Below are 24,434 nucleotides of genomic sequence, written 5' to 3' on the forward strand. Positions count from 1 at the left end.
TCTATGGCTGTGTGGGCCATTGATTAAATTAATATGACGATTTGCATTGTTGCGGAATAGCGGCGAATCAATAAATGTCTGACGGTGAATGTTAATTGCAATAGAGTCAACTTAAATCCTATTGCATACGACGAAATGCATTACGTGAACGTGGAGTAAAACGCTTGTTAGTGCAAAAATAGCCCTCTTCCATTGATCGATTGGTTGACCAAAGCGCGCTATGAACCGTGAATGCAGCTACTAGCTGGGAAAATTGAACGGTTTGGTAAATCGGATATATCTCGGAGAGGAGGCTCCTTTTGTTTTGAGGTCTTTGAACTCACTTTTCAAACCATCACCTTCCAGCGAAGTGGATGGAACAGTTCCCCGGCGCAACACACCGCACAGCAGAACGGGATTCGGATGGTTCCCGCGGACACAGTTAGCGGAAAGTCGAGCCGAGCGAGGAACGAAAGAGTTTTGCAAATTGTAATTAGTTCAACCAAGCCCTCGTGGAAGGGTTAAGTGTGTTTTTTCCTCTGCTCGTCTTTTCCTACGTTCTACTTTACTTCGTACAGTGACAGAGCGAAAACAACAATGGATGCATAAAATGCAGCTTGCATTTAAAAAAAAGCGTGTGTTCTTGAAAAGTGAACTCCACGTTGCCATAAGTCTCTAGAACATGGATTTTTAATTTATTTCTTTCGATTTTAACAGCACTTTTCGGCAGGTTGTTCCTAGGCTGGCCGGAAAAGCATTTACCATAACTGGGTCTAGAAAAGTTACGAATATAGGGAGAAAAGATATACTGGCAGTACATCGTTTGATCAACTTTCACTTTCACCTTTTTGCATCTCGCTGACGTTTTCTATTTTTTTGGGTTTTAATTTGTAGCCGATCATTATCATAGCGCCAAAACTTTAGTTTAATTTGGTTTTTTGAGTTATTAGATTTTTGTGCATCCCAAATGAAAATCTCGCCCTGATGGGTTCTGCTACTGTTGGTTGGTTTGTGCAAGGCACCGAAAACATTTCAGGTTTTATAATCAGAAATTTTTTATTTTTAGGCTGTTGTGAAACCATTTGTCGGCAGAGGGGCTGCTATGTGATTTCAATAATAAGTCAGACAGCTCCACGGGAACAGTTCTTTTTTACGAGGTTGGTTAAGTACCTTCTGAGCTTCCTACTATTTCCTGATCAGCAATTTCCCATTCTGATAATGCAACATGCAACGCAGAAAATACATGGACACGGCAAGTCGCTACCAAAACAAAGCTCCACCGGACAGAAACATTGGGATCACGCTGCCCGTTGGAAACAACCACGAATAGCGGTGGGTCGTATTTTATGTGAAGACCTTGGCCGACCTGATGTTGCATCATCGCCACCAACACCAATCACGAGATGGGTCATACGGGAGTATCGTTGTGATTGCGCCGTCCTGGGTGCGAACGATCGAATCACAGAACGGTTGCGTGCTACTAGCGCCTTTCCAATGAAGCCATCCTATCAACGCAATCATTATCAGGCACCCTCCGGCAATGACGGGACCAGGGTGCTGGAGTTGCGGGTGCACGAAAATGCACCGATCGAACACGCGGTTGGCCAGCGCGCAAAGCACGACGAGCACGAAGGCTCTCAAACTCGTCGGATGTGCATTTGAGCCGATCCGGTACGATCACCATGCGGTGCAAATCGTGTGATCTTAACCAACATTCACTGATCGATCGCGAGAATGTCATACGAGATCAACGGGTTTCCTGGCACTTTCATATTCCATTGCTCCGGTTCTCGATGGATGTAGAGCAGCAGAGAAGTAGAACCATACAACGCATTTGTAGCATTACGATTAGATCTACGATTTGTGCGTTTGAGATTACGAACAATTAGCTGATGAAAAATGCCGCATGTTAACGTAATCGGTATCGATTATTGATTATGCATATATCGGTAACGGTAACCCATACATTTTTTCTATTTTGTGGAACATTTTTACATCAGGGCTTACAAACAACCCTGTTTCTGACATAAATTTATGTCAATGATCGATGTTGTAATAGAAGAATTCAGTGTGCTATAAATTTTAAAGTAAAACATTCAAAGAATCACTTTTTGGAGCACATGGACCATTCCTCCAGAGTTCCCGTTCTCTCAGTGCCCTGGGAAGATGCTGAAAAGACAAACACCAGAAGAAACATATTAGGAAGGAGAAAGAAGGGCATCGTTAGAGGCTTGCGTAAAAGGAAAAATAACACACGATCACTTGCGTGTGCGTGATTCTTGCGATAAGAAAGGACAGCGTAAAAGGACAGAACTCGAAACGCACGTGAACGTTTCGGGGGCTCCATGATGTCCCGAGGGTCCCCCCACTAACACAAATGCATGCAAACCCTTCGAAAAAGGGCCTTGGGTCCGTTCCCTGGCCCAAACACCATCATAAGTACAAGCTCGGCATCACCGGTGGAAGTTAGTTGGAAGCCAGGTTTCAGCACGATCGGTTCCTGAGTTGATCTCCGGACCTGCCTAACGTAGCATAACGTCACAAGTGTAAGTGGTAGCGTAATTCCATAAGGATTTGAGTTTCCTAGGTGACAAGGGGTTGATACGTACGAAGGCTCTTGACTTGGAAGTCATCTTGGTTGCACTTTAGCGTGGCACCCGTGGTTGTTGGGATCGTGGTTAAGTGCATAAGAAGAAGCAAACAACAACAGAAAAAATCAACTTCAATCGGATCACTCGGCCATCCGCTTGACCGCAGACGCGGACACATACATCAAGTGCCCGTTAGAAAGAGTGAGCCAGCGCTAGTGAGCATCCATCTGGTCAAATCATCCGATCTTGGCGAAATCTCTTCCCTACCAATACAGAGATCCGCGCAGCCGCGCGATCAGTAGAGTTAGCGGATCGCCAAATCTCTTCCATCCGCGCGGTATACACCGTTGAACACACGGGGTTCGGGTGTAGCGGACCAGTTAAGCGTGGCTTCGGTGGCGCGGGTTTTGGTGTGAGACAGAGAAGGGACTGGGCTGTGTTCCGCTGGAACCGACAAGTGGATCGAAGAGTGGAGCGATAATGCTGTGGAGGCTATTGTGAGCCGGCTGCATTCGCTGATCTCTCATTCGACGTCGGACCGTTCCGGTGAGCAGACGGGATTTTTCAAGCGAAAAGGTTTTCTTCCATTCGGGAGCGTTAGAGTGTCTTCAAACACCCCCTCCCTCCCCGCCCCTGCTAAGCCTCTTCAGCTTCGTCTTCTACTTTTCGACTGTCCGCGTGCGAATAAATTAGTGTAAAATCCAACTTCCTCCTTTACCTAATAACCGGTGCTTGTAAAGTGACTTTACCTTCAAAGGTGAGTGTTTCCAGAACTAAACCAACTTTTTGTGGCATTAGATGTAATTTTTTTTTTGAGTAAGTCCCGTACGCAACCGACACTATAATATTAGAAAAAGTGTTTCCAGAAAAAGGTGTCCAACGTTGTGAGAGTTTAGCGTATCGTGCAGGATGTGGCTGTTTTGCGAGGATAATAAACGAGCAATTTTTTTATAGCATTTAAATTATCCTATTAAAACGAGGTCGTTTAATTTTTGGCGACCTTCACACCTCTTTTTTCTTCCATAAAGTGTAGCACGTTTCCTTGCAGCCATAAACCACGTTCTGCGTGTTATATTAAAAGTAATGCACGGAACTTACAGGTGTACAACACGCGTTTTTAAAAAGGAATTTAATCTTCCCTTACCCCCTTACCAGGCTGCACTGATGATCTCTGATAATAAGCTATCAAAATGCAGCCCCACTACGGTGTGGCGTGAGGTTTATTAGTGCTACCGAACAGAATACAAAAAATTTAAAAAAATTAAATAGAAATAGAGGCATATCAAGTGAATTGAACGGCTAGATAGAGCGAAGCCGAAGAGATGAGTGCGACGCGTAAAAGATCTTGCGGGAAGATAGAAGTTGCCAAGTGACAACGAAACGTGCATGTTCTAAGAGTGAAGGACGGAAAAGCGAAAGGAGAGGAGGGACGAGAAGAAGCAGTAAAGTGGCCTCACATTGAACTTGAGATTGCCCGAGCACGCGGGGCAATGTGATAACAAGGTGATACGTGCACTCAGGTGTCGGGGTAGCAAAACAAATGTTTTAAAAACACACATAAAAAGGGGGTGTGTGTTACGAATAGGAAAGACATGCGAGTCGCAAGTAAAATCAATGTATTTTTTTTAATAATCATACGAGATTGGAATTAATCGGGTAGAACGTATAAGACGTCCAAGTAAAAACTGCTTGCTCTCGTGGTAGAACATAATTAAACGTGCCCTGCAGAACACTGCTGTAACCATATGTTCAACCATTTTGTAGTTGCAATTTACTTGACTATGCAACCGTGACGTGAATGGTTTTGAAAAAAAAGTTTAAAATGCATGCGTTCCGTTATCAGCGTTACTACTTGTACGCTTCCGAATGCATTGCACATGCTGCAGCTACACTGCAACAACCCGCTCTCGATGTGAACGAAGGAAGTGTAAACATGAAGTTGAATAGCAAAACGTAATATTCACTTTGGCAAACACACACCCCACACGAGCTGATCTTCCTTCTTCCATCTCAACCGTTTTTTTTTGGTTCTAATCCCCCCGGACACTGGGATGATGGCCTTCCCAAAAACCGATCGGTCGATGGCGTGATCGTGCGAGTGGATCTTTTCGCCGGTTGACGTTAAACGGCGATAAAAAGATTGTGGACCGTGAAACGAAGGGAGGACTTGAAGAGAGGAGGAGAAACCATCTGTTTGCATTTGATTTGTCTTGCAGGAATCTCGATATCTGCAATTTACACAGCTGTTCGATTTTTTCGTGGTTTATTGTAGCGTTAAAAAAGCAAATTGATTTCCCAATATTAGTTCTTCTGGGGGAACTCAGCTCTAACAGCTGAGGTACCGGAGCGAGATACAAATTTGTTTCTAAAGTTAAGTTTTCTTTGTTCTTTGTTCTTTCAATATTTTGCAACGAACCACTGTCTGTTAATAAACTCCTTAATAGTGGCCAATGAATGATCTGCTCTCCCTCCTTTGGTCACAGCTTTTGTGCGTGATGCCAATGAGGGAACAATAGACTGGCCCAATGTAAAGATCATCATCTGATTCTTGGAATGTGCGGAACACAATCGACTTTCATTGGATCTTTTAAACTCTGGTCAGTTCTCTCAGCCAGACAAACTTATCCGTTAACGAGAAGAAGTATGTCTAGCCTTGAAGCATAAGAATAAACTGCTTCCGTGTGGCCCTGTTTGGAGCTCAATTTAAAATGAGGATCATTTCGATACGAATTATTTAAAGATTAAATTTTCCCTGCAAGACCTCTTTTGTGTAATGTTTTACTTTCTCGACAGTTTTGCAAATATACTTTGTGGTTGATGATCGTCAACAGTCCTCGATCGCCGCTTTTTTTTAGCAATACCTTCGGCGAAGGTGATATGGCGCATTGAAGTCGCCTGACTGACTCGAACCCTTCTCTTGATTTCTGTTCGGAATTTGCTTTTTTTTTCTTCTTCCCAATAGTTATACTACCCTGAATTTAGGTCGCCTTTTGTAGCAAAAGCAACAGAGTGTGTGATGGCCCGATGTCGTACTTTCGACAGGCATTTCCCTTCCAAGAGAAGCGGCCGGGGCGCGGTTTCTTTTGGCAAAAATCAGCCACTGCTCCAAATGACGTTGGTGGAAAGTGGTTTTTTTTTTTGTTTTGTTTTTGTCTTATCTCGTAGGGTGGCTGAACTTTCTTTGGATCGAACAGGCCAGCCAGAGCTTTCAGGTGCCACTGCTCTTCTGCTTGGAAGTCATATAGGCACACTCAACAACACCGCCCACCCTCCGCCAGAGGCCAGAGATTCGATGCCACTTCCATTCGAAAATAAGGAGTGTTGTGTTTTGGTATCTACGTTTTGGCGACTGTTACGTCAACCCTGTTTTCGAAGTGGAATTGCTTCGAGCGATCGTCGAAGTTGCGCAGTTCACATGGTTTTTGGTTGATGGATGGATGGCGCATCCAAACAAAACAAATTCGCAAAGCAAAAACCTACGGTGGGTTTCATAAGGGATCGGCGGGGGTGACTAGGATATTGACCCCGCGATCGGGGACAGGTGATTCAAACGTGAGAGCAAAATGGGTTATGAAATGTTTTTGGAAGCTTTGCATTTAAGAGTTTGAGAGAAATTTACTATTCCGCGAGTTGGTCCAGAATGCGCTTACTAAAAAAGATGACTAAGGAACTTCATTGGAACTGCAAAGGTATATCCACTTTACCGGAACAAAAACCTCAATCGGTTATCAGTGTTTGCAGTCATGGCGGAACACCTTTCCTTTCCGATGGCGTAAATACACCACCGAACAAAAACAATTCAACTTTGCCATAGGTTGTAAAACGCGGAAAAAGTAACTTGAAAAAAATTAACACTTTGTACACTCTTGACATCCGCGCTTGTACTTCGTGTGCACACAGACTTCTTACGTCAAACGGTGCAGGAATGCTTGATCATTCAACGTAAACGATCGGTTCCGCATCGACATACCTAGACATTGGTGGTACTGCGAAAAATCTTATAATCCTTTTTTTACCTCGAGACTATAAAGAAATCGATCGATCATTTAAAAGAGTACACCTATGGTATGGTAATCTTTATAATCTAGTACTAAGTGATAAGCTTGTGTCAAAGTTTATCTGCTAAAATTTAATCCATCTTAGATAGATATAAGATAAGGTGAATGAACAAAAGAGTGTGTCTACAGGTCAGTCAGGGAACGTATCGGTTTGGATTTGTTCGCCAAAGCTCTTAATTGATTGCTCCTTTAGCTAAATTGACACGAAAAACTGGAGTAAACGAACGATAGGTTATCAGTTTTCCGATGGGCTTCAGTTATCTTATCAAGAATATGGGAGAACATATGGTATTTTTGTATAGCAACCGAAGGAGAAAGAAAAACCTGAGGCCGCTCATAGCCTCAAAGGTGAGAGTTTGTGTCGAACGTTACGTAGATACTGATGGGCCATACTTTTTCCGATTAAACCTACCCCCTATCTGCAGCAGCAGCCCCATTGGGGAAAATGTGATTGAGTTATGTCTGCTCTTTTACTGTTGGAAATACTCACGTCCATTTTTTTGCTCCACATGCCAGCCAATCTTCAATTGGATTAATCGAATTAAATTAAAGCCCGACCAGTGTGGTCGCGTGTCCCGACCCTCGTTGCCAAGCCAAGGGCTATAATTCACGCAAACGATCCCATCACATCACAACATAATAGTGACGCGTGTGAGATTCAGCATCATCACACAGGATCACATCATTTGCAAGGAAGAAGCCGATTCCAGACATAGGATCGGGTCGGGGTTGATTTGCCGCGATGATTCCGTATTATTGAGTGTCAGATTGCCAGACTTGACCTGTTGAGGAAGGGCATCGATATATCGTTTGCTCGACACCACTATCAGTGTGTGTTTGTATGGCTTCGTGTTGTTTAATTAGTTTCGCTGGCCTACATTTGCTTCCGTGTAGGCGTTGATAAGTTAATGAACATTTTATTGATTGGATTTTTCCCCATGTTTCGGGACACTTTTTTATTTCTTCCAGCAGCACCAGCAGCAGTAGACGTAGCAAAGAGAGGATCGTCGACCGGAAGACCACTCGACGCACGCCAGTTCGAAAGCTGTGCGTTAAGCCCACTCAGTTCCGTCACTCGACCCCGAACCCAAGGTAGACGGTTCTAAAGGACGCGCCATCCCGGAGCAGCGCCGTCATTCCTTCGCGAGGAAAACGTTCCAACAGACGCAAACAACGACGCACCAAAGGAAGCACCGAGATGCCGGCCCGCTTCGAGGAAGTGCCCGCTACTGACACCCGCCGCCATGGTGTCCCCATGGATCTGGCCGGGGAACACTATGCCGACGGTGGCCCGCGACCCACCATCCGGGATGACATCTGCATCACAGGCTTCTCCGGCCGGCTGCCCGAGAGCTCCAACATCGACGAGTTTAAGCGCAACCTGCTGGAGGGCGTGGACATGGTGAACGATGACGATCGCCGCTGGCCCGCCGGCCTGTACGATCTGCCCACGCGCATCGGCAAAATTAAGGACGAGGATCTGCAGCATCTGGACGCGGAGTTCTTCAAAATCCACCAGAAGCAGGCGGAATGCATGGACCCGCAGCTGCGCATGCTGCTGGAGTGCACTCATGAGGCGATCATTGATGCTGGTAAGCGACCGGATGAGCGATAGGATGTGACTGTTGATTTTGCTCTGTACATACACTAGCTCTCGATCGACGTTTTTTACTCCATTTCAATGATAGAAACTAGTTTATCTGACGATGATGACCTTCAACAAACCAGATCATAGTAAAATATTCACTTGACGTCACGAAGTTTGTTCTATTACTACACTTGGTGTTTTGTTAAATAATTTGTAAAACGATCCATCGGAAGTGTTTCGTACATTTGGTTAATGCCCTTGTATCGGTTAGGAAGTAAATCGACTGTGCATTTTTGCACATCGCCAACAAATTTATTGATGGTAGATAAATAGAAACGTGGACCAAAAAACCCAACTACCCGTAAGAAAACCCGTTTTTGAAGAGAGAGACAACCTTCAACAGTTGTCCAGCAATAGGATTTTTTTGCTACCGCTACCGTCCACTTGCTGAACGACGACCGATCATGCGATCAGGTGCAAAATACTCTTCGATTTATGAAACATCATTGCGCGCGCTGCATTAGAAGCCAGCCTGGACTTGCGTGTTCGTGTGTGTGTTTGCGGGCTGGGTCTTCTTCTTGACGTACTAATGACGCACAACGACGGAGCACGCCAACCCTGGAGGGCCGGTCGGATGATGGAGGAAAAAGTCACAAAACACCCATTACGACGCCATTATTTGATTTCCCTCGGCCTCACCATCGAATCGTTGCGTAGCCGCAACCCCCCTCGCGTTCGTGTTGACTTTAGGACAAGGGATCTAAGGTTGTGAGGAAGTCGCGTGAACCATTCCGAGGATCCGTTTGGTTGGTGGCCGTATTTGAAGAGAGACACATTCATCCTTTCATTCTGTCCCAATGTTTTGGACCGATCTTCTCTTCATCTCCAACGAACCGATCGGTTGTCCAACCGCTGGCAATTTGTCTGAGAAGCTAGCAGAAGGATGTATAAACGGTTTTTGCTAAGTATTAAGAGGAAACAGCTACTTCTGGTACGTTTTTTCTGTTTTTTTGCAGCTCTGTTGCATTGTTGTACCGCTTTTTTTTTTTATTTTGTCTTTGAAGAACAAGTCGTCTCCAGGTTCGTCACGGTTTCCTCCTCGGTTCTCGGACGAATCTCACAACCAATAACAAACAGTACGACTCATTTACGTCGATACTTACGTACCGCACGGGGGGGACAGCATTACAATTTACAATTGACTGACCATTGGGAGGAGGGTATATCGCACTTTTTTCTGCCTTTTTTCTACCCATGAGGGTATGATAAAAAATGTTGAATCTCTAGAAAATCATTCTAGAAACCCGATGAGAGAGGGAATTCTCAGACACCAAACGACGAACGTCCATGGGTGACCACAGGCCTGACTGTATGCGAGTGTGGTGACGCGAATCGCAAAGTTTTACGCATTTTCAGTTCGAGAAGAAAAGTTTTGCACCAAAAAACAAACGATTTAGATGCAAAATGGTGCGATGCGATGTGCGACAATGTCGTTTGCTGTTTCGTCTTGTGACGTAATTGACCAAACTTTGTTCCGATTGGCTCTATTTTTTTTTATAATGTTGTCCATAGAAACTATCAAATTCGAATCAAATATGGTTAGTTGGGTAAAGAATCTAATTTGAATACTGTTTTACTTTTTTTTTTCTTAGGCATCAATCCGCAGGAAATTCGTGGCAGCCGCACCGGCGTATACATTGGCTGCTCCAACTCGGAAACCGAACAGCACTGGTGTGCCGACCCGGACCTGGTCAATGGCTACGGTCTGACCGGTTGTGCGCGAGCCATGTTCGCCAACCGCATCTCGTACACGTTCGACTTCAAGGGTCCGAGCTACGCGGTCGATACGGCCTGCTCGAGTTCGCTGTTTGCGCTGTCGCAGGCGTTCGCCGACATGAAGGCGGGTCACTGCGACGCGGCGATCGTGGCCGGGTGCGGGATCATCCTGAAGCCCACCATGTCGCTGCAGTTCAAGCGGCTGAACATGTTGAGCAAGGACGGTATGTGCAAGGCGTTCGATGAGTCCGGCAATGGGTATGTCCGCTCTGATGGCTGTGTGGTGACGTTCCTGCAGCGTGCCACCGACTCGCGGCGTATCTACGCGAGCGTACTGAACGTGCGTACCAACACGGACGGCTTCAAGGAGCAGGGCATCACGTATCCGATCGGTGAGATGCAGAAGCGACTGATTCGCGAGACGTACGACGAGATCGGGCTCAATCCGGCCGACGTAGCGTACGTGGAGGCGCACGGCACCGGCACGAAGGTGGGCGACCCGCAGGAGGTGAATGCCATCACGGACTTCTTCTGCAAGGACCGCAAGACGCCGCTCCTGATCGGCTCGGTAAAGTCCAACATGGGCCACTCGGAGCCGGCTTCGGGCGTGTGTTCGATCGCGAAGATCTTGATTGCGATGGAGGAGGGCGTTATTCCCGGAAACCTGCACTACAAGAACCCCAATCCGGATCTGTACGGGCTGCTCGATGGCCGGCTGAAGGTGGTCGATCGTAATCTACCGTGGAACGGTGGTATCATTGGGCTGAACTCGTTCGGGTTCGGTGGCGCAAATGCGCACGTCATCCTCAAGTCGAACCCGAAGCCCAAACCGATCAGTCCGCGGGATGGTGGGTTCCCGAAGCTCATGATCGCTTCCGGACGTACCGACGAGGCGGTTGAAGCGTTCCTGGATCAAGCCGCCACCAGCAAGGACGATGAAGAGTTTGTGGGGCTGGTGAATGAGATCCACAGCCGGAACATCCCGCTGCACGTCCACCGGGGTTACACGGTTGTGGCCGGAGGGGAGAACCAATCGATCGTGCGCGAAGTGCAGGAGGTGGGCACTGACGACAAGCGTCCCATTTGGTTCATCTACTCCGGTATGGGCTCGCAGTGGGCCAGCATGGCCCGTGACCTGATGCAGCTGGAAGTGTTCCACAACAGCATCTACCGGTGCGCGGAAGCCTTGCGTCCGGAAGGGGTCGACTTGATCGACGTGCTCACGAAGAGCGACGAGTCCAAGTTTGACAACATCCTCAATTCGTTCATCTCGATCGCGGCCGTCCAGGTGGCACTTACCGACGTCCTCACGCATTTGGGCATCACGCCCGACGGCATGGTTGGACACTCGGTCGGTGAGCTTGGTTGCGCGTATGCGGACGGATGTTTCACGCCCGAACAAACGGTGCTGGCCGCTTACTGGCGAGGTCGGAGCATTCTCGACACCGATCTGATTGCCGGCCAGATGGCGGCGGTGGGTCTTTCGTGGGAGGACTGCAAACAGAAGCTTCCAAAAGACGTCATTCCGGCGTGTCACAACAGTAACGACAGTGTTACGGTAAGTAGGAATTCATTCGACGATCCCGGGTTTCCCGGGAAAAGAAAACGAACCGATCCGCTAACGTTTCCGAATGATTTCGCATTAGATTTCCGGCCCGGTCGCCTCCGTCGGAAAGGTCATTGCTGACCTGAACGCACAGGGAATCTTCGCGAAGGGCGTAAAATCGTCCGGCATTGCGTTCCACAGTCGGTACATTGCCGACGCCGCACCGAAGTTGCGCAAATCGTTGGACAAAATCATCCCGAACCCGAAGAACCGTACGCCGCGTTGGATCAGCACAAGCATCCCGGAAGAATCGTGGCCCACGCCGTTGGCGCAACAGTCCTCGTCGGCGTACCACGTGAACAACCTGCTGTCGCCGGTCCTCTTTGCCGAGGGTCTGAAGCACGTTCCGGCCAACGCGATTTGCATCGAAATTGCACCGCACGGTCTTCTGCAGGCGATCTTGAAGCGAGCGCTCGGCAAGGACGCCACCAATCTGAGTCTGATGAAGCGTGATCATGCGAATAACTTGATCTTCCTGTTGAGCAACATTGGCAAGTAAGTTTGTTAGGGCCCCTTTTTTTAATTATGCCATAGTATCTCACATTATTATTCTGTCTTTTCCAAAAGATTGTATGCTGCCGGTGCTCAACCGCAGGTGCAGAAGCTGTACCGACCGATCACGTATCCGGTGGGCCGTGGAACACCAATGCTGAACTCGCTGGTCAAGTGGGACCATTCGATCAAGTGGTTCCTTGCTCGCATCGGCGTAGAGAGTAAGTATTTCTCAACACCCCTTTTGGACGAAAATCTCTTTCGGGCTTCACTTTCACGTGTCACTCATTGTTGGGGTGACGTTGCCTCAGTAATTGGGTAGAATGTCTCATATTTTGTTCGTTTCTTTCCGTGTAGATAAGTCTGGTGAAACAATCATCGACATTAACCTGGGCAAGGACGACGACGCATACCTGGCCGGTCACACGATCGACGGGCGTGTGTTGTTCCCTGCGACCGGCTATCTGACCCTAGCGTGGCGCACGTTCGCCAAAATGCGTGGTGCCGACCTGGAAAAGACGCCTGTCGTGATCGAGAATGCCGTTTTCCACCGGGCTACCATTCTACCGAAGGACGGTTCGGTGAAATTTGGCATCAATTTCTTCGACGGAACGGGTGCGTTCGAGATCTGCGAGGGAGGAACGCTGGCCGTCTCGGGCAAGCTGACCATCCCGGAGAAGATCGAGCTGGAGGAGTTGCCGCTCAACAAGCTCGAGGCAGATCGGTCCGGTTTGCCGTTGAACACGAGCGACGTTTACAAGGAGTTGCGTCTGCGGGGCTACGATTACGGTGGTCTGTTCCGTGGTGTGACACGTAGCGACTCGCGGGCTACCACGGGTGAGCTGCAGTGGCGCGACAACTGGGTCAGCTTCATGGACACGATGCTGCAGTTTAGCATCCTCGGTAAGGACCTGCGGGAACTGTACCTGCCGACGCGCATCGAGCGGATCGTCATCAACCCGGCGCGCCACATGGATCTGGTGAACAGTTTGGGATCGGAGGATCGCACCGTACCGGTGTACATGTACCGAGACATTAACGTCATCAAGAGTGGCGGTGTGGAGATGCGAGGACTGCGGGCAACGCTGGCCCCTCGTCGCCAGGGCACCCAGGCAGCACCGACGCTCGAGAAGTACGTGTTTGTGCCGAACTGCAACGAGAAGGAACTGGCCGAGTGTAACGGTGAAAAGGCACGCCTTCGTTCGATCACGGCCGCCATCCATCTGGTGCTGGAGAACAGTGCCGGCGCACTGAAGATAAAGGTGGCCGAGGCGAGCTTCGAGCGTTCACCGGAGAACACCATGGCCGGCACGGTGCAGGCCATCATCGAGGGTGAGCCGACGTTGGCGAGTGATGTCGCGATTGCCACCACGCACCAACCGGACAGTCTGGTGCAGCATTACGGGGAATCGGGTGTGCGTGTGATCAACAAGGACGCGGCCACGGGTCCGATCGAGCAGAACTGCCATCTCGCCATCGGGTACGACGTTTTTGGACGGGCCGATCCGAATGCGATTTTGCGCAACCTTCGCGAAACCATCAAGGCGGACGGGTTCGTACTGCTGGAGGAATCACGCGGCGGGTTCGATGCTAAGTCGTCCCGTGTGGCCTTCGAGCGGGCCGGTTTTACGCTCATCAGCTCGCAGGTGTGCGACAAGAAGGTGTTTGTGTTGCTTCGCCCGACGCTGACGGAACTGGCTCAACGCAAGAGCACTATCGTGACGATCAGCGAGCGTAACTTTGGTTGGTTGGACACTCTGAAGACCGCGTTGGCTAAGGCGGAAGAAACCTCCACCTACGTGTACGTCGTGTGCCAGGGCGAGGAACTGTGCGGTGCCCAGGGACTGATGAACTGTATCAAGAACGAAGCTGGTGGACGGTTCGCACGGATGTACTTCATCCAGAGCCCAAGCGCGGACAAGTTTAACCCGAGCGGACCACTCTACAAGGAACAGCTGGCGAAGGATCTTATCTGTAACGTGCTACGCTCGGCGAACGGTGGTGGACCGTCCGGTGTTTGGGGAACGTTCCGTCATCTCCGACTGGACAGTCAATCGAATGCGCCCTCGCTTCCGGTGGAGCACGCGTACATCAACGCACTGACCAAGGGTGATCTGGCGAGCTTGAAGTGGATCGAGAGTTCCCTATCGCGCGAACAGCAGCGCCCGGACACTGCCGCGGCCAAAAACGACCGTACGGAGTTGTGTACGGTATATTACGCGCCGATTAACTTCCGCGACGTGATGCTCAGCTCGGGCAAGCTCGGTGCTGATGCGCTGCCCGGCGATTTGGCGACGCAGGATTGCATCCTGGGGCTAGAGTTTGCCGGTCGCGATTCGTCCGGTCGGCGCATTATGGCGATGGTGCAGGCCAAGTCACTGGCCACCACCTGTGTGGCGCAGCGTAACATGATCTGGCAGATTCCGGACGATTGGACGATGGAGCAGGCCTCGACGGTGCCGTGCGTGTACTCGACCGTCTACTACGCGCTGGTGATGCGCGGACGCATGAAGCGCGGCGAGTCGATCCTGATCCACGCTGGCTCCGGTGGCGTTGGACAGGCGGCCATTTCGGTGGCGCTAGCGGCCGGTGTGACCGTCTACACGACGGTCGGCTCGAAGGAAAAGCGTGACTTCCTGAAGCGCACCTTCCCGCAGCTGACCGATCGGAACATTGGCAATTCGCGCGACTGCTCGTTCGAGCAGCTGGTGATGCGCGAGACGCAGGGTCGTGGCGTCGATCTGGTGCTGAACTCGCTCGCCGAGGAAAAGCTGCAGGCGTCGATCCGATGCCTCGGGCTGAACGGGCGCTTCCTGGAGATTGGCAAGTTCGATCTGAACAACAACAGCCCGCTCGGCATGTCGGTGTTCCTGAAGAACACCTCCTTCCACGGCATCCTGCTGGACAGCGTGATGGAGGGCGACGATGAGACGATCGCGGAAGTGGTGCGCCTCGTTGCGGACGGTATCAAGAGCGGTGCCGTGCGGCCGCTCCCGACGAGCGTGTTCACCGAGCAGCAGGTGGAGCAGGCGTTCCGCTTTATGGCATCGGGCAAGCACATCGGCAAGGTGGTGGTGCGCGTGCGCGAGGAAGAGAAGGCGAAGGTGGTCCGACCGGTGCCGAAACTGATCAACGCCATCCCGCGCACCTACATGCACGTGGAAAAGGTGTACATCCTGGTCGGTGGGCTCGGTGGGTTCGGGTTGGAGCTGGCCAACTGGCTGGTGTCGCGTGGTGCCAAGCGTATCGTGCTGACGTCGCGCAGTGGGGTCCGTTCCGGCTACCAATCGCTCATGATCCGCCGCTGGGCGGAGCGTGGCGTGCAGGTCACAATCGACACGAACGACGTGACAACGTTGAAGGGCGCCCAGAAGCTGCTTACGGACGCCGCACGCCTTGGTCCGGTTGGCGGTGTGTTCAACCTTGCCGCCGTCCTGCGCGACGGCCTGCTGGAGAACGCAACCGAGGCCGACTTCAAGGCGGTTTGCGTGCCAAAGGTTGATGGTACGAAAAATCTCGATGCGGCCACCCGCGAACTGTGTCCCGATCTGGACTATTTCGTTTGCTTTTCGAGTGTGTCCTGCGGTCGTGGTAACATCGGTCAGGTGAACTATGGGTTGGCCAACTCGGCGATGGAGCGGATCTGCGAGGCACGGCATGCCGTCGGACTGCCGGCCACTGCCATCCAGTGGGGCGCCATCGGTGACACCGGGTTGGTGCTGGAGAATCTCGGTGACAACGACACGGTCGTCGGTGGTACGCTGCCGCAGCGTATGCCATCCTGTCTGCAGACGATGGACTTCTTCCTGCAGCAGCCCTGCCCGGTGCTGGCCTCGATGGTGATCGCCGAAAAGCGCAAGACGGAAACGGGTGGCGTGAGTCTGGTGAGCTGCATCGCGAACATTCTCGGCCTAAAGGACACCAAGAACGTGTCGGACGGTGCGACGCTGGCCGATCTCGGCATGGACTCGCTGATGGGTGCCGAAATTAAGCAAACTCTCGAGCGCAGCTTCGATCTGGTGCTGAGTGCGGCCGAGATTCGTCTCCTAACGTTTGGCAAGTTGCGTTCGTTCGAAAAGGGAGGTGCGGCTGACGCGGTTACGGGCGGTGCACCTGCCGCCGGCACGGGTGGTTCGGGAGATGCGGCGGACGGTGATGCGGCGAAGCGTGCCCTGGCGGAAAGTGCCATCGGCGATGGTACGCAGGTGAAGTTTAGCGCGGACCTTATGCCCAAGGAGTGCCTGGTACGCTTGGAGTCGGCCGCAACCGGAGCAACCGGTGGCAAAGTACGGCCCGTTTTTGTCGTGCACGCCATCGAGGGTGTAATTACGGCGCTTATCCCACTCGCCGCCGTCCTGCCAGTGCCCGTGTACGGTCTACAGTGCGTCGAGGGAGCCCCACTGGAGTCGCTCGAAGCGTTGGCCGCGTTCTACATCAAGCAGATCCGAACGGTACAGCCGCGCGGTCCGTACACCGTCGTGGGCTACTCGTTCGGTGCGTCCATCGCGTACGAAATGGTGGCCCAGTTGGAGAAGGCCGGTGATGCCTGCAGTTTGCTGATGCTGGACGGATCGCCTCGGTACGTGAGCTGGTACACGGAGGCGCAGAAACAGCGCAACGCCAACGGTGAGGTCGTGCAGGCGGTCGACGAAGCGTACGCGCTGGCGTACTTTGCGATGGTGTGCGGCCGGCTCGACTACGGTAAGACGGCGCACGAGCTGGTGACGGCGAAAACGTGGGAAGAGCGGGTGGCCAGGTGCGCCGAGATGGTGCACGCCAAGGTGCCTCAATACTCGAAGAAATTGGTAAGTTACATCTCTCAGTCACGGGAGACCGATGATCGTATAATTGAATCATTGGAATCTTTTTTTTTTCGTTCATTTCCACAGCTTGAAACGACCGCCAAATCGTTCGTCGGTAAAATTGTCGCAAGCCATATGTACAAACCGTCGTCCAAGATCAACGCCACGGTGAAGCTGGTGAAGCCGACCGAAAACTACGCCAAACTTCAGGGAGACTACGGACTGTCGGATGTAAGTTCGAAGCTGCTTCTGTGCGACCAAAATTGCCGATCCTAATCTGTACGTTATGTTTCTTTCTTTTTTTTATATAGCTCTGCAATCAAAAGGTCGAAATCTTTACCGTGAAGGGCGACCATCGATCGATGCTGGCCGGGGACTCGATGAAACAGATTGCCACCGTGCTGCAGCAGCTGCTTTAAGCTCCTAGCCACGAACCACGGACAAACCACCACCACCACCACCACCACCATTCTCCAAAACTCATTCTAATTATCTTCCCAAAACACACACTGCGCCTAATATATGAGTGTGGATTCTCGTGATTTATATATATATGGGGTGTGAAGTGTTTTCTCCTCACGGCGAACGGTTAATTTATTACACAATATTTTCGTCCACCCGAGGGTAGATGGACAAACGGACGTGAGAGAGAATTCCTACAATCCTATGTCCAGTGATCAAATATTTCCAAGTGATGCGATTGGAATTTTGGAAGAAAACGGACGGAAACGAACGTGGTCGGAAAGGACTGACAAAGTCGTTCTTCTAAGTAGGCGATTCTTAAAACACTCAAACAAGCACGCATACAATTTCTCTCTTAGTATAGTTTAGTGTAGCAAACTCATGCCCCCAGTCTCGCGGCTTGTGCGTAGTCCATGGCGTTTTTGTTTTCTTGTAAATATACAAAGGAGGGAGAAGAACGGAGAGAGAGGATACATTAACAAGTACTACACGATGCACGTGGTGCAAGGACATTTTTTGCGGGAAACGAACGTGGCTGGAGCCACACCTGCTTGTGGTAGAGTACGCAAGCGTACACGTAGGGTATAAAGTAAGTGACCTTTTCCTTTCCAGTGCATTCAAAATGCATCATCTGCCTTTTATGTCTGAATTTCGCACAGCGCAAACATACATCACATACATTCCCAAATTGGATTTCTTTATCTTTTAAAGATATTTTAAGTTTGCAATGGTCCCGTTACAAATTCAATTGATTTAACACAAAACAGTGTTTGAAAACAGATTCTCTATCTCTACAGTTTGTGACAAAAGCGTTCTCTTGCTAGAAAAAAGGGGTAATGAGCCGTGTTTGTTATAAGAAAAGAGAGATGTTGGTTTCGAAGACAAGATAAATGAACAACGGAACACATTCCCTAATTGTGTGGAATGTAGAGTTCGAACAGGAAGGCTGGAAGAGATACGAAACCGAGCAAACAAAAAGGGGCATCCAGGTTTTAGCATTTAAGGTAAATCAAACAATGTAACGTGTACGTGTGTTTGTGTGAGTATGTGTGTGTGTGTGTATGTTTGAGAGGATGGAACAAAACCACTTAACAATATAAAAATGAACTACAAAGTAGACGAACAAACAAACAAAACATAAGAAAACTAAAACCAACACAAAAACGGTGTGTGCCCATTGTATAACAATTGCCACCGAATTAGTTGAATAATAGTAGTGGAGGAATTAAGGAATATCAAACCAATAGGGTGATACATGTGGAAAATGCAAATAAATAATAGAAACAAACAAAACAGCCACGCACTTCATTGCACAACCACTTAAATCTCGTTTCATGCGAGGCAAACAATTTTCCTTCATACACAGCACACAAACAATTCTATTGGCTCTGGCACACACCCCTGCACACAACAATATGTTGACCTACTCTGGTGGATATGCTTTTAACGCATAAGGAAAGCTTTACGCTACTGCTAATATACGATTACTACTAAGTGTACTTTGCAAAAAAAACTAAAACGTTGAATCCAGCACTGACATTTTATTACGTGTAAAACATGGTCAAGAAAGTGTGGTGAAACCAGCCTGCTGTGTGCCCGTTTTGAATGTGATGAAATCGGTTTTGTCGAGGAACAAAAAAGCTCTGAAAAGGGAAAGGACAAGGTTTAGATTTTAAACGTTATGAGGATAGTAGTGTTTTTGCGGTACATTATATGGATAAAATGTATATAGTGAATAATAAACTGCATATGGAATAGCAGCAGAAGAAGGTGTGTTTTAATGTGGTAATCTCTCGTTTAAGTGTATCCTTCTCGCAAGGTTCTGGAATACATCCTGGCAGGCGAACAACTGACAACATACTTCTGGTTTAGAATTTTTATTAACTTGTGTGTGTTTTAGGTCTATTTTCTTTCTTTTATAACTCGTGCTATTGTGAAGGTTAAAATTACATTTGTTCGTATTGCTTCTTTGATAAATGCTGCATGGTATAGAGCGTTGACTTAGATGTTACCACACTGCTATTTGTTTGTTTCTTTTTCCTTGCGCTAATGATGGCCGTCGAAATGCAATGCATAGAATACTGCTTTTTTTCTACTGATTTTTTGTTGTTTCAACATTTGTCCTTGATTAGTCCGATGGAATGATCAACCGAAGAGGAAACAAAACCGGTTCTTTTAACATATGGCATTAAAACGTGTTAGTGCCACCCGAAACCCATTCCCGGGAAAGACTTGCTCTCCTGTACCATTTATGCACTGAATTCTTCCAGCGTGCGAATGGTCAGTACGGTGTCCGGTGGTTTGTCTCAGGCCGAGGTCGCATTCGTTTCGCTCGTCTCGTCCTCCTCGCCGGCTTCTTCGAGCGCAAACTTGGGATCGGCCATCGCGTACTCGCGATCGCAGGTGAACGAAATGGTTATCGCGTACCGGACGCCACTCGTGACCTGCTCCACGTGGTGCATGTTTTCCCCGCCGGAAGTGAACCCACTGACACGGGCCCTCTTCGGCTCGATGTACACGTTCGTGCGGTTATGCTTGCCCTCGTTGTCGATGAACACGAAGCGTCCGCCCGCAAAGTCTTTCCCGTAGTCGGTCAGATACAGCAGCGTGGTGTAGTGGAACGAGTTGTACGTTTCCTTGTCCACGTGCGCGTGCCAGTACTCGTCGTGGATCGTCTTGGCCGTGCCGTTCGTGAGCCGCGAGAAGAACGTTGGGTGGGTGAGATGCAGGGAGTCCACGTTTAGCCGGAAGTTGTCGGCGACCGCCTTCTGCACCTTGTCCTTTACGTGCCGGTACACGTTGATGTGTTGGCTGGTGAAGAGCTTCTTCGCCTCAGGCAACCGATATACGTTGATAAACTGCGTGCCCTTCGAGAGGGCACCGGAGTGGAGGTCCAGTATGGACGCCCCACCGGCCGACTGACCCAGCTCGAAGCCAGCCCGGGCGAGATCGAGCAGAATGCCTGCCTCGGCCGGGGAGACTATCTTGTCGCTTACAAACCGCCCACAGTTGGCCGGAATGCAGCCGGCAAACTTCGATATCTCCTCGAGGTAGGGTCGCGAGCAGTCCAATGGTTGGGTGCGTAGATCGAGCACCTCCCGTTGGGTGGCAAACTTCTTTTCCCGGGTACGGAACGTCGTGAAGTACACGATGGCCGCAATGCCAACCATAAGCACTAGCCGGGCCCACATCTGATGCTGTTGGGCGACGCTTGGCGATGAACCGGTGCTCGATCCAGTTGAAGAAGTGAACTTCCTACGGGAAAGAAGATACCATTTAGATTGCTTATCTTAACGTAAACCATGCAACCGCAGCGCTACTCACGATTTACGTGGCCGATTGCCTCCGCCATCACTGGCACTTTTCTTGCGCTGCCTAACCTGACCTCCACCGTCGCTCATCGTTCCTTTGCTGATCCGTGTTGACAAACGGAAGGAAAACCAGACAAATTCTTCCAAAAACCTCCAGTAACCACGGTTATGGAACAAAATCGATAATGCAGTCCATCCGACGTTCACGATATTCCAACTTGAAAACTACGATTTCCCGTTGACGTTGCGTCAAAGAGTGGGGTGGTTTGTGCGCGCAATAACGACGCACGAGTTTGTTTACGATGTAGAGTATTGTATCAATACTGAGGCGTAGGTGCAGAAACCTTGGTTGGTATTTTCTGCTAAAATAACTAATTTGTTAACAACTTTACAATTGCTGAACCGATTTGTACATGTGACCCCTTAAATGAAAGGTCTGCTCAAGACACGCAACTTTGTGCAACAATAGATCATTCTATATTTTATAGTTTTTGAGAAAATTTATTTTTCGAAAAGCTTCGGACATCTATCGGTTCCGGTGGAACAAGGTACTCGGTAGACGGTTTTGGATGAATTAAAAATGTTCAAAACAACGACATTTTACAGTAGATTCGATTTATTTTAAATTAAAGAAATTTCTTCTAAAGAATCAAAAAAGATTATTTCAAATCTGTTTGCTAACTTTTTGTTATAGTTCTTTGAATTGTAATTAAGTGTTCATTTGTTGTATACTATAATCACACGTAGAAGTTTTGTAAAGTGATGTTACCCACTTGAGGTTGTCTAGTATTGCTATGAGTAGATTTTGCTTCTACACAAATTTCAGGAGAAGATTCCTTCGAGAATGTAATATCCGCACGCGCTGCAGGATCACGTTTACTCATAGTCGATCACAATCTTCCCTCGTAAATGCTTTTGCGCTACGCGCTCGTACGCCTCGGGTATGTTGGCGTACGGGAACACCTTCTCGACCACCGGCAGGAGCTTTCCCTTTTCGACCAAACGCTGCAGGTAGGCAATGCCCTGCGGGGCGGGAACAAAGTACCCCCACTTGACTAGTCCTTTTTGGGCACCGAGTGAGGCCATGTTATTGCGCACCAGACTGGTGGCGTTTTGGATCATGCCCGCGGCGAACCCATCCGTGTCGATGTTCTTCAGGACCGGCGAATTGAAGGTGATATACTGATCGAACTTCCACGGTACTTCGTTGGCATAGTCGGATCCCTTGCCGGCACAGTCGAGGACAATATCGAACCTAGAATCAATACGGTGATAAATGTGAGCATTGTGTGAAAACAATCATTTGCCAACAAATCAACTACCTTCCAACGCTTGCTAGGTTTTGTACATGTGTAGGATCGGTGTAATCGAGCACCACATCCACACCGAGATTGCGCACCATTTGGATAGCATCCGGCGAACAGGTGGCAAACACTTCGACACGCTCCGCTAGGAGCATCTGCACGACAAGCGTCCCAACGCCTCCGGTCGCCCCGAGCACGAGCACTTTTTTTCCTGCTCCACCACCCACGGGAGATATCGCGCCGAGCAAATCTCCCAAGTGGCCCGTTATGTACAAGCCAGACCAAGCCGTAAGGCCCGCGTACAGCACAGCGCTGGCATCGATTTTATTTAAGTCTGCAGGCTTTTTGAACAACTAAAATAGAAGAATGGAACAATTATGGAGAACAACGTCATAACATCATCACGTGCTTGTCGCAATATGTACGTACGCAATACTTTTCCACAGCAACGTATTCAGCATGGCAACCTTGCAAGTGCACCGGTACCACGCCCCACACCTCATCGCCTACTTCCAGCTCCCGACTAGAGATCCCGAGGCCTTTCTGTACAATTTCGCCGCAAAAGTCACGGCCGAGAATAAGAGGAAACTCGATGCCTCCGTCCTTGCAGCGCATCGCGTTCAATACTGATGCTCCGTAGCCATCTGTGTTCACGGTAGGTTATGATTAGAATCCGGTTGTAATACTATCAGGAAACAGGTTTCTCCGCCCGACGGTACTTACTAATCATAGCTACATCGATCGGGTTCACAGAGGACGCTTTCACTTTCACCAGCAACTGCGTGGGGGATTTCAGGATGGGCATTTTAATTCCCTCGTTGAACTGAATCTCCTCTTCCGGCGAACCGTAGGAGTGTATTTGCCATCCGGACATTTTCCTGCAAGCTGCATTTCGTCGTTGCGTTTCTTGCTTCGACGAAGATTCGTGATTCGAGGATGCCATCGTTGCCGTTGCTAGGCTTCGAAAGGTGAATGGTATTTCACGTGAGCCAAGTCGCAGTGCGGCCGTTAGACGAGCACATGTTGCCAGTACCATTTTCTAGAAGCCTTTGCTGGTTTATTTACCACCAATCGGTCCGTTTTCACTCCGGTCTGAATTCTTCCAGCGTGCGAATGGTCAGTACGGTGTCCGGTGGTTTGTCTCAGGCCGAGGTCGCATTCGTTTCGCTCGTCTCGTCCTCCTCGCCGGCTTCTTCGAGCGCAAACTTGGGATCGGCCATCGCGTACTCGCGATCGCAGGTGAACGAAATGGTTATCGCGTACCGGACGCCACTCGTGACCTGCTCCACGTGGTGCATGTTTTCCCCGCCGGAAGTGAACCCACTGACACGGGCCCTCTTCGGCTCGATGTACACGTTCGTGCGGTTATGCTTGCCCTCGTTGTCGATGAACACGAAGCGTCCGCCCGCAAAGTCTTTCCCGTAGTCGGTCAGATACAGCAGCGTGGTGTAGTGGAACGAGTTGTACGTTTCCTTGTCCACGTGCGCGTGCCAGTACTCGTCGTGGATCGTCTTGGCCGTGCCGTTCGTGAGCCGCGAGAAGAACGTTGGGTGGGTGAGATGCAGGGAGTCCACGTTTAGCCGGAAGTTGTCGGCGACCGCCTTCTGCACCTTGTCCTTTACGTGCCGGTACACGTTGATGTGTTGGCTGGTGAAGAGCTTCTTCGCCTCAGGCAACCGATATACGTTGATAAACTGCGTGCCCTTCGAGAGGGCACCGGAGTGGAGGTCCAGTATGGACGCCCCACCGGCCGACTGACCCAGCTCGAAGCCAGCCCGGGCGAGATCGAGCAGAATGCCTGCCTCGGCCGGGGAGACTATCTTGTCGCTTACAAACCGCCCACAGTTGGCCGGAATGCAGCCGGCAAACTTCGATATCTCCTCGAGGTAGGGTCGCGAGCAGTCCAATGGTTGGGTGCGTAGATCGAGCACCTCCCGTTGGGTGGCAAACTTCTTTTCCCGGGTACGGAACGTCGTGAAGTACACGATGGCCGCAATGCCAACCATAAGCACTAGCCGGGCCCACATCTGATGCTGTTGGGCGACGCTTGGCGATGAACCGGTGCTCGATCCAGTTGAAGAAGTGAACTTCCTACGGGAAAGAAGATACCATTTAGATTGCTTATCTTAACGTAAACCATGCAACCGCAGCGCTACTCACGATTTACGTGGCCGATTGCCTCCGCCATCACTGGCACTTTTCTTGCGCTGCCTAACCTGACCTCCACCGTCGCTCATCGTTCCTTTGCTGATCCGTGTTGACAAACGGAAGGAAAACCAGACAAATTCTTCCAAAAACCTCCAGTAACCACGGTTATGGAACAAAATCGATAATGCAGTCCATCCGACGTTCACGATATTCCAACTTGAAAACTACGATTTCCCGTTGACGTTGCGTCAAAGAGTGGGGTGGTTTGTGCGCGCAATAACGACGCACGAGTTTGTTTACGATGTAGAGTATTGTAT

At 49.8% G+C, this 24,434-nt stretch overlaps 4 protein-coding genes across 5 annotated transcripts; 1 reads left to right on the top strand and 3 right to left on the bottom strand.

Moving 5' to 3' along the window:
• Nucleotides 1-7,645: 7,645 nt before the first annotated feature.
• LOC131266113 (fatty acid synthase) lies at nucleotides 7,646-17,818 on the top strand. 2 transcript variants are annotated; one of them, XM_058268474.1, is made up of 8 exons: nucleotides 7,646-8,220; nucleotides 9,869-11,550; nucleotides 11,639-12,093; nucleotides 12,166-12,311; nucleotides 12,448-16,247; nucleotides 16,302-16,895; nucleotides 16,980-17,123; nucleotides 17,204-17,818. In XM_058268474.1, the coding sequence occupies exons 1-8, from the start codon at nucleotides 7,827-7,829 to the stop codon at nucleotides 17,309-17,311; spliced, it is 7,323 nt and encodes a 2,440-aa protein (XP_058124457.1). In that variant the 5' UTR covers nucleotides 7,646-7,826; the 3' UTR covers nucleotides 17,312-17,818. The 2 variants fall into 2 exon arrangements, with proteins under 2 accessions (XP_058124457.1, XP_058124455.1); XM_058268472.1 differs by having other exon boundaries at nucleotides 12,448-16,895.
• A 1,351-nt stretch (nucleotides 17,819-19,169) lies between these two features.
• Nucleotides 19,170-20,896, bottom strand: LOC131266130 (2-oxoglutarate and iron-dependent oxygenase domain-containing protein 3-like). Its single transcript, XM_058268497.1, has 2 exons — nucleotides 20,679-20,896; nucleotides 19,170-20,609 (listed from the first exon to the last, which is right to left on the bottom strand). The coding sequence occupies exons 1-2, from the start codon at nucleotides 20,753-20,755 to the stop codon at nucleotides 19,661-19,663; spliced, it is 1,026 nt and encodes a 341-aa protein (XP_058124480.1). The 5' UTR covers nucleotides 20,756-20,896; the 3' UTR covers nucleotides 19,170-19,660.
• A 383-nt stretch (nucleotides 20,897-21,279) lies between these two features.
• LOC131266125 (reticulon-4-interacting protein 1 homolog, mitochondrial-like) lies at nucleotides 21,280-23,049 on the bottom strand. The gene is made up of 4 exons (XM_058268493.1): nucleotides 22,693-23,049; nucleotides 22,399-22,613; nucleotides 21,988-22,322; nucleotides 21,280-21,920 (listed from the first exon to the last, which is right to left on the bottom strand). Exons 1-4 carry the CDS (start codon nucleotides 23,003-23,005, stop codon nucleotides 21,542-21,544), a joined length of 1,242 nt encoding a protein of 413 aa, XP_058124476.1. The 5' UTR covers nucleotides 23,006-23,049; the 3' UTR covers nucleotides 21,280-21,541.
• An 18-nt stretch (nucleotides 23,050-23,067) lies between these two features.
• On the bottom strand, nucleotides 23,068-24,347 carry LOC131266131 (2-oxoglutarate and iron-dependent oxygenase domain-containing protein 3-like). Its single transcript, XM_058268498.1, has 2 exons — nucleotides 24,130-24,347; nucleotides 23,068-24,060 (listed from the first exon to the last, which is right to left on the bottom strand). The coding sequence occupies exons 1-2, from the start codon at nucleotides 24,204-24,206 to the stop codon at nucleotides 23,112-23,114; spliced, it is 1,026 nt and encodes a 341-aa protein (XP_058124481.1). The 5' UTR covers nucleotides 24,207-24,347; the 3' UTR covers nucleotides 23,068-23,111.
• Between the last annotated feature and the right edge of the window lie 87 nt (nucleotides 24,348-24,434).

This window comes from Anopheles coustani, chromosome 2 (genome assembly GCF_943734705.1).
Source record: "Anopheles coustani chromosome 2, idAnoCousDA_361_x.2, whole genome shotgun sequence".
In the NCBI taxonomy this organism is placed as follows: domain Eukaryota; kingdom Metazoa; phylum Arthropoda; class Insecta; order Diptera; family Culicidae; genus Anopheles; species Anopheles coustani.

What these genes read in the sequence shown, in the direction of transcription:
- LOC131266113 (XM_058268472.1), top strand. Translation starts at nt 7,827, where the DNA reads ATGCCGGCCCGCTTCGAGGAAGTGCCCGCTACTGACACCCGCCGCCAT. An exon ending in ACAGTAACGACAGTGTTACG is followed by an intron (nt 11,551 to 11,638) that starts GTAAGTAGGAAT and finishes ATTTCGCATTAG; the next exon opens with ATTTCCGGCCCGGTCGCCTC. An exon ending in CTGTTGAGCAACATTGGCAA is followed by an intron (nt 12,094 to 12,165) that starts GTAAGTTTGTTA and finishes CTTTTCCAAAAG; the next exon opens with ATTGTATGCTGCCGGTGCTC.
- LOC131266130 (XM_058268497.1), bottom strand. Translation starts at nt 20,755, where the DNA reads ATGAGCGACGGTGGAGGTCAGGTTAGGCAGCGCAAGAAAAGTGCCAGT. An exon ending in GGCAATCGGCCACGTAAATC is followed by an intron (nt 20,610 to 20,678) that starts GTGAGTAGCGCT and finishes TCTTTCCCGTAG; the next exon opens with GAAGTTCACTTCTTCAACTG.
- LOC131266125 (XM_058268493.1), bottom strand. Translation starts at nt 23,005, where the DNA reads ATGGTACTGGCAACATGTGCTCGTCTAACGGCCGCACTGCGACTTGGC. An exon ending in TTGCTGTGGAAAAGTATTGC is followed by an intron (nt 22,323 to 22,398) that starts GTACGTACATAT and finishes CTTCTATTTTAG; the next exon opens with TTGTTCAAAAAGCCTGCAGA. An exon ending in AACCTAGCAAGCGTTGGAAG is followed by an intron (nt 21,921 to 21,987) that starts GTAGTTGATTTG and finishes TATTGATTCTAG; the next exon opens with GTTCGATATTGTCCTCGACT.
- LOC131266131 (XM_058268498.1), bottom strand. Translation starts at nt 24,206, where the DNA reads ATGAGCGACGGTGGAGGTCAGGTTAGGCAGCGCAAGAAAAGTGCCAGT. An exon ending in GGCAATCGGCCACGTAAATC is followed by an intron (nt 24,061 to 24,129) that starts GTGAGTAGCGCT and finishes TCTTTCCCGTAG; the next exon opens with GAAGTTCACTTCTTCAACTG.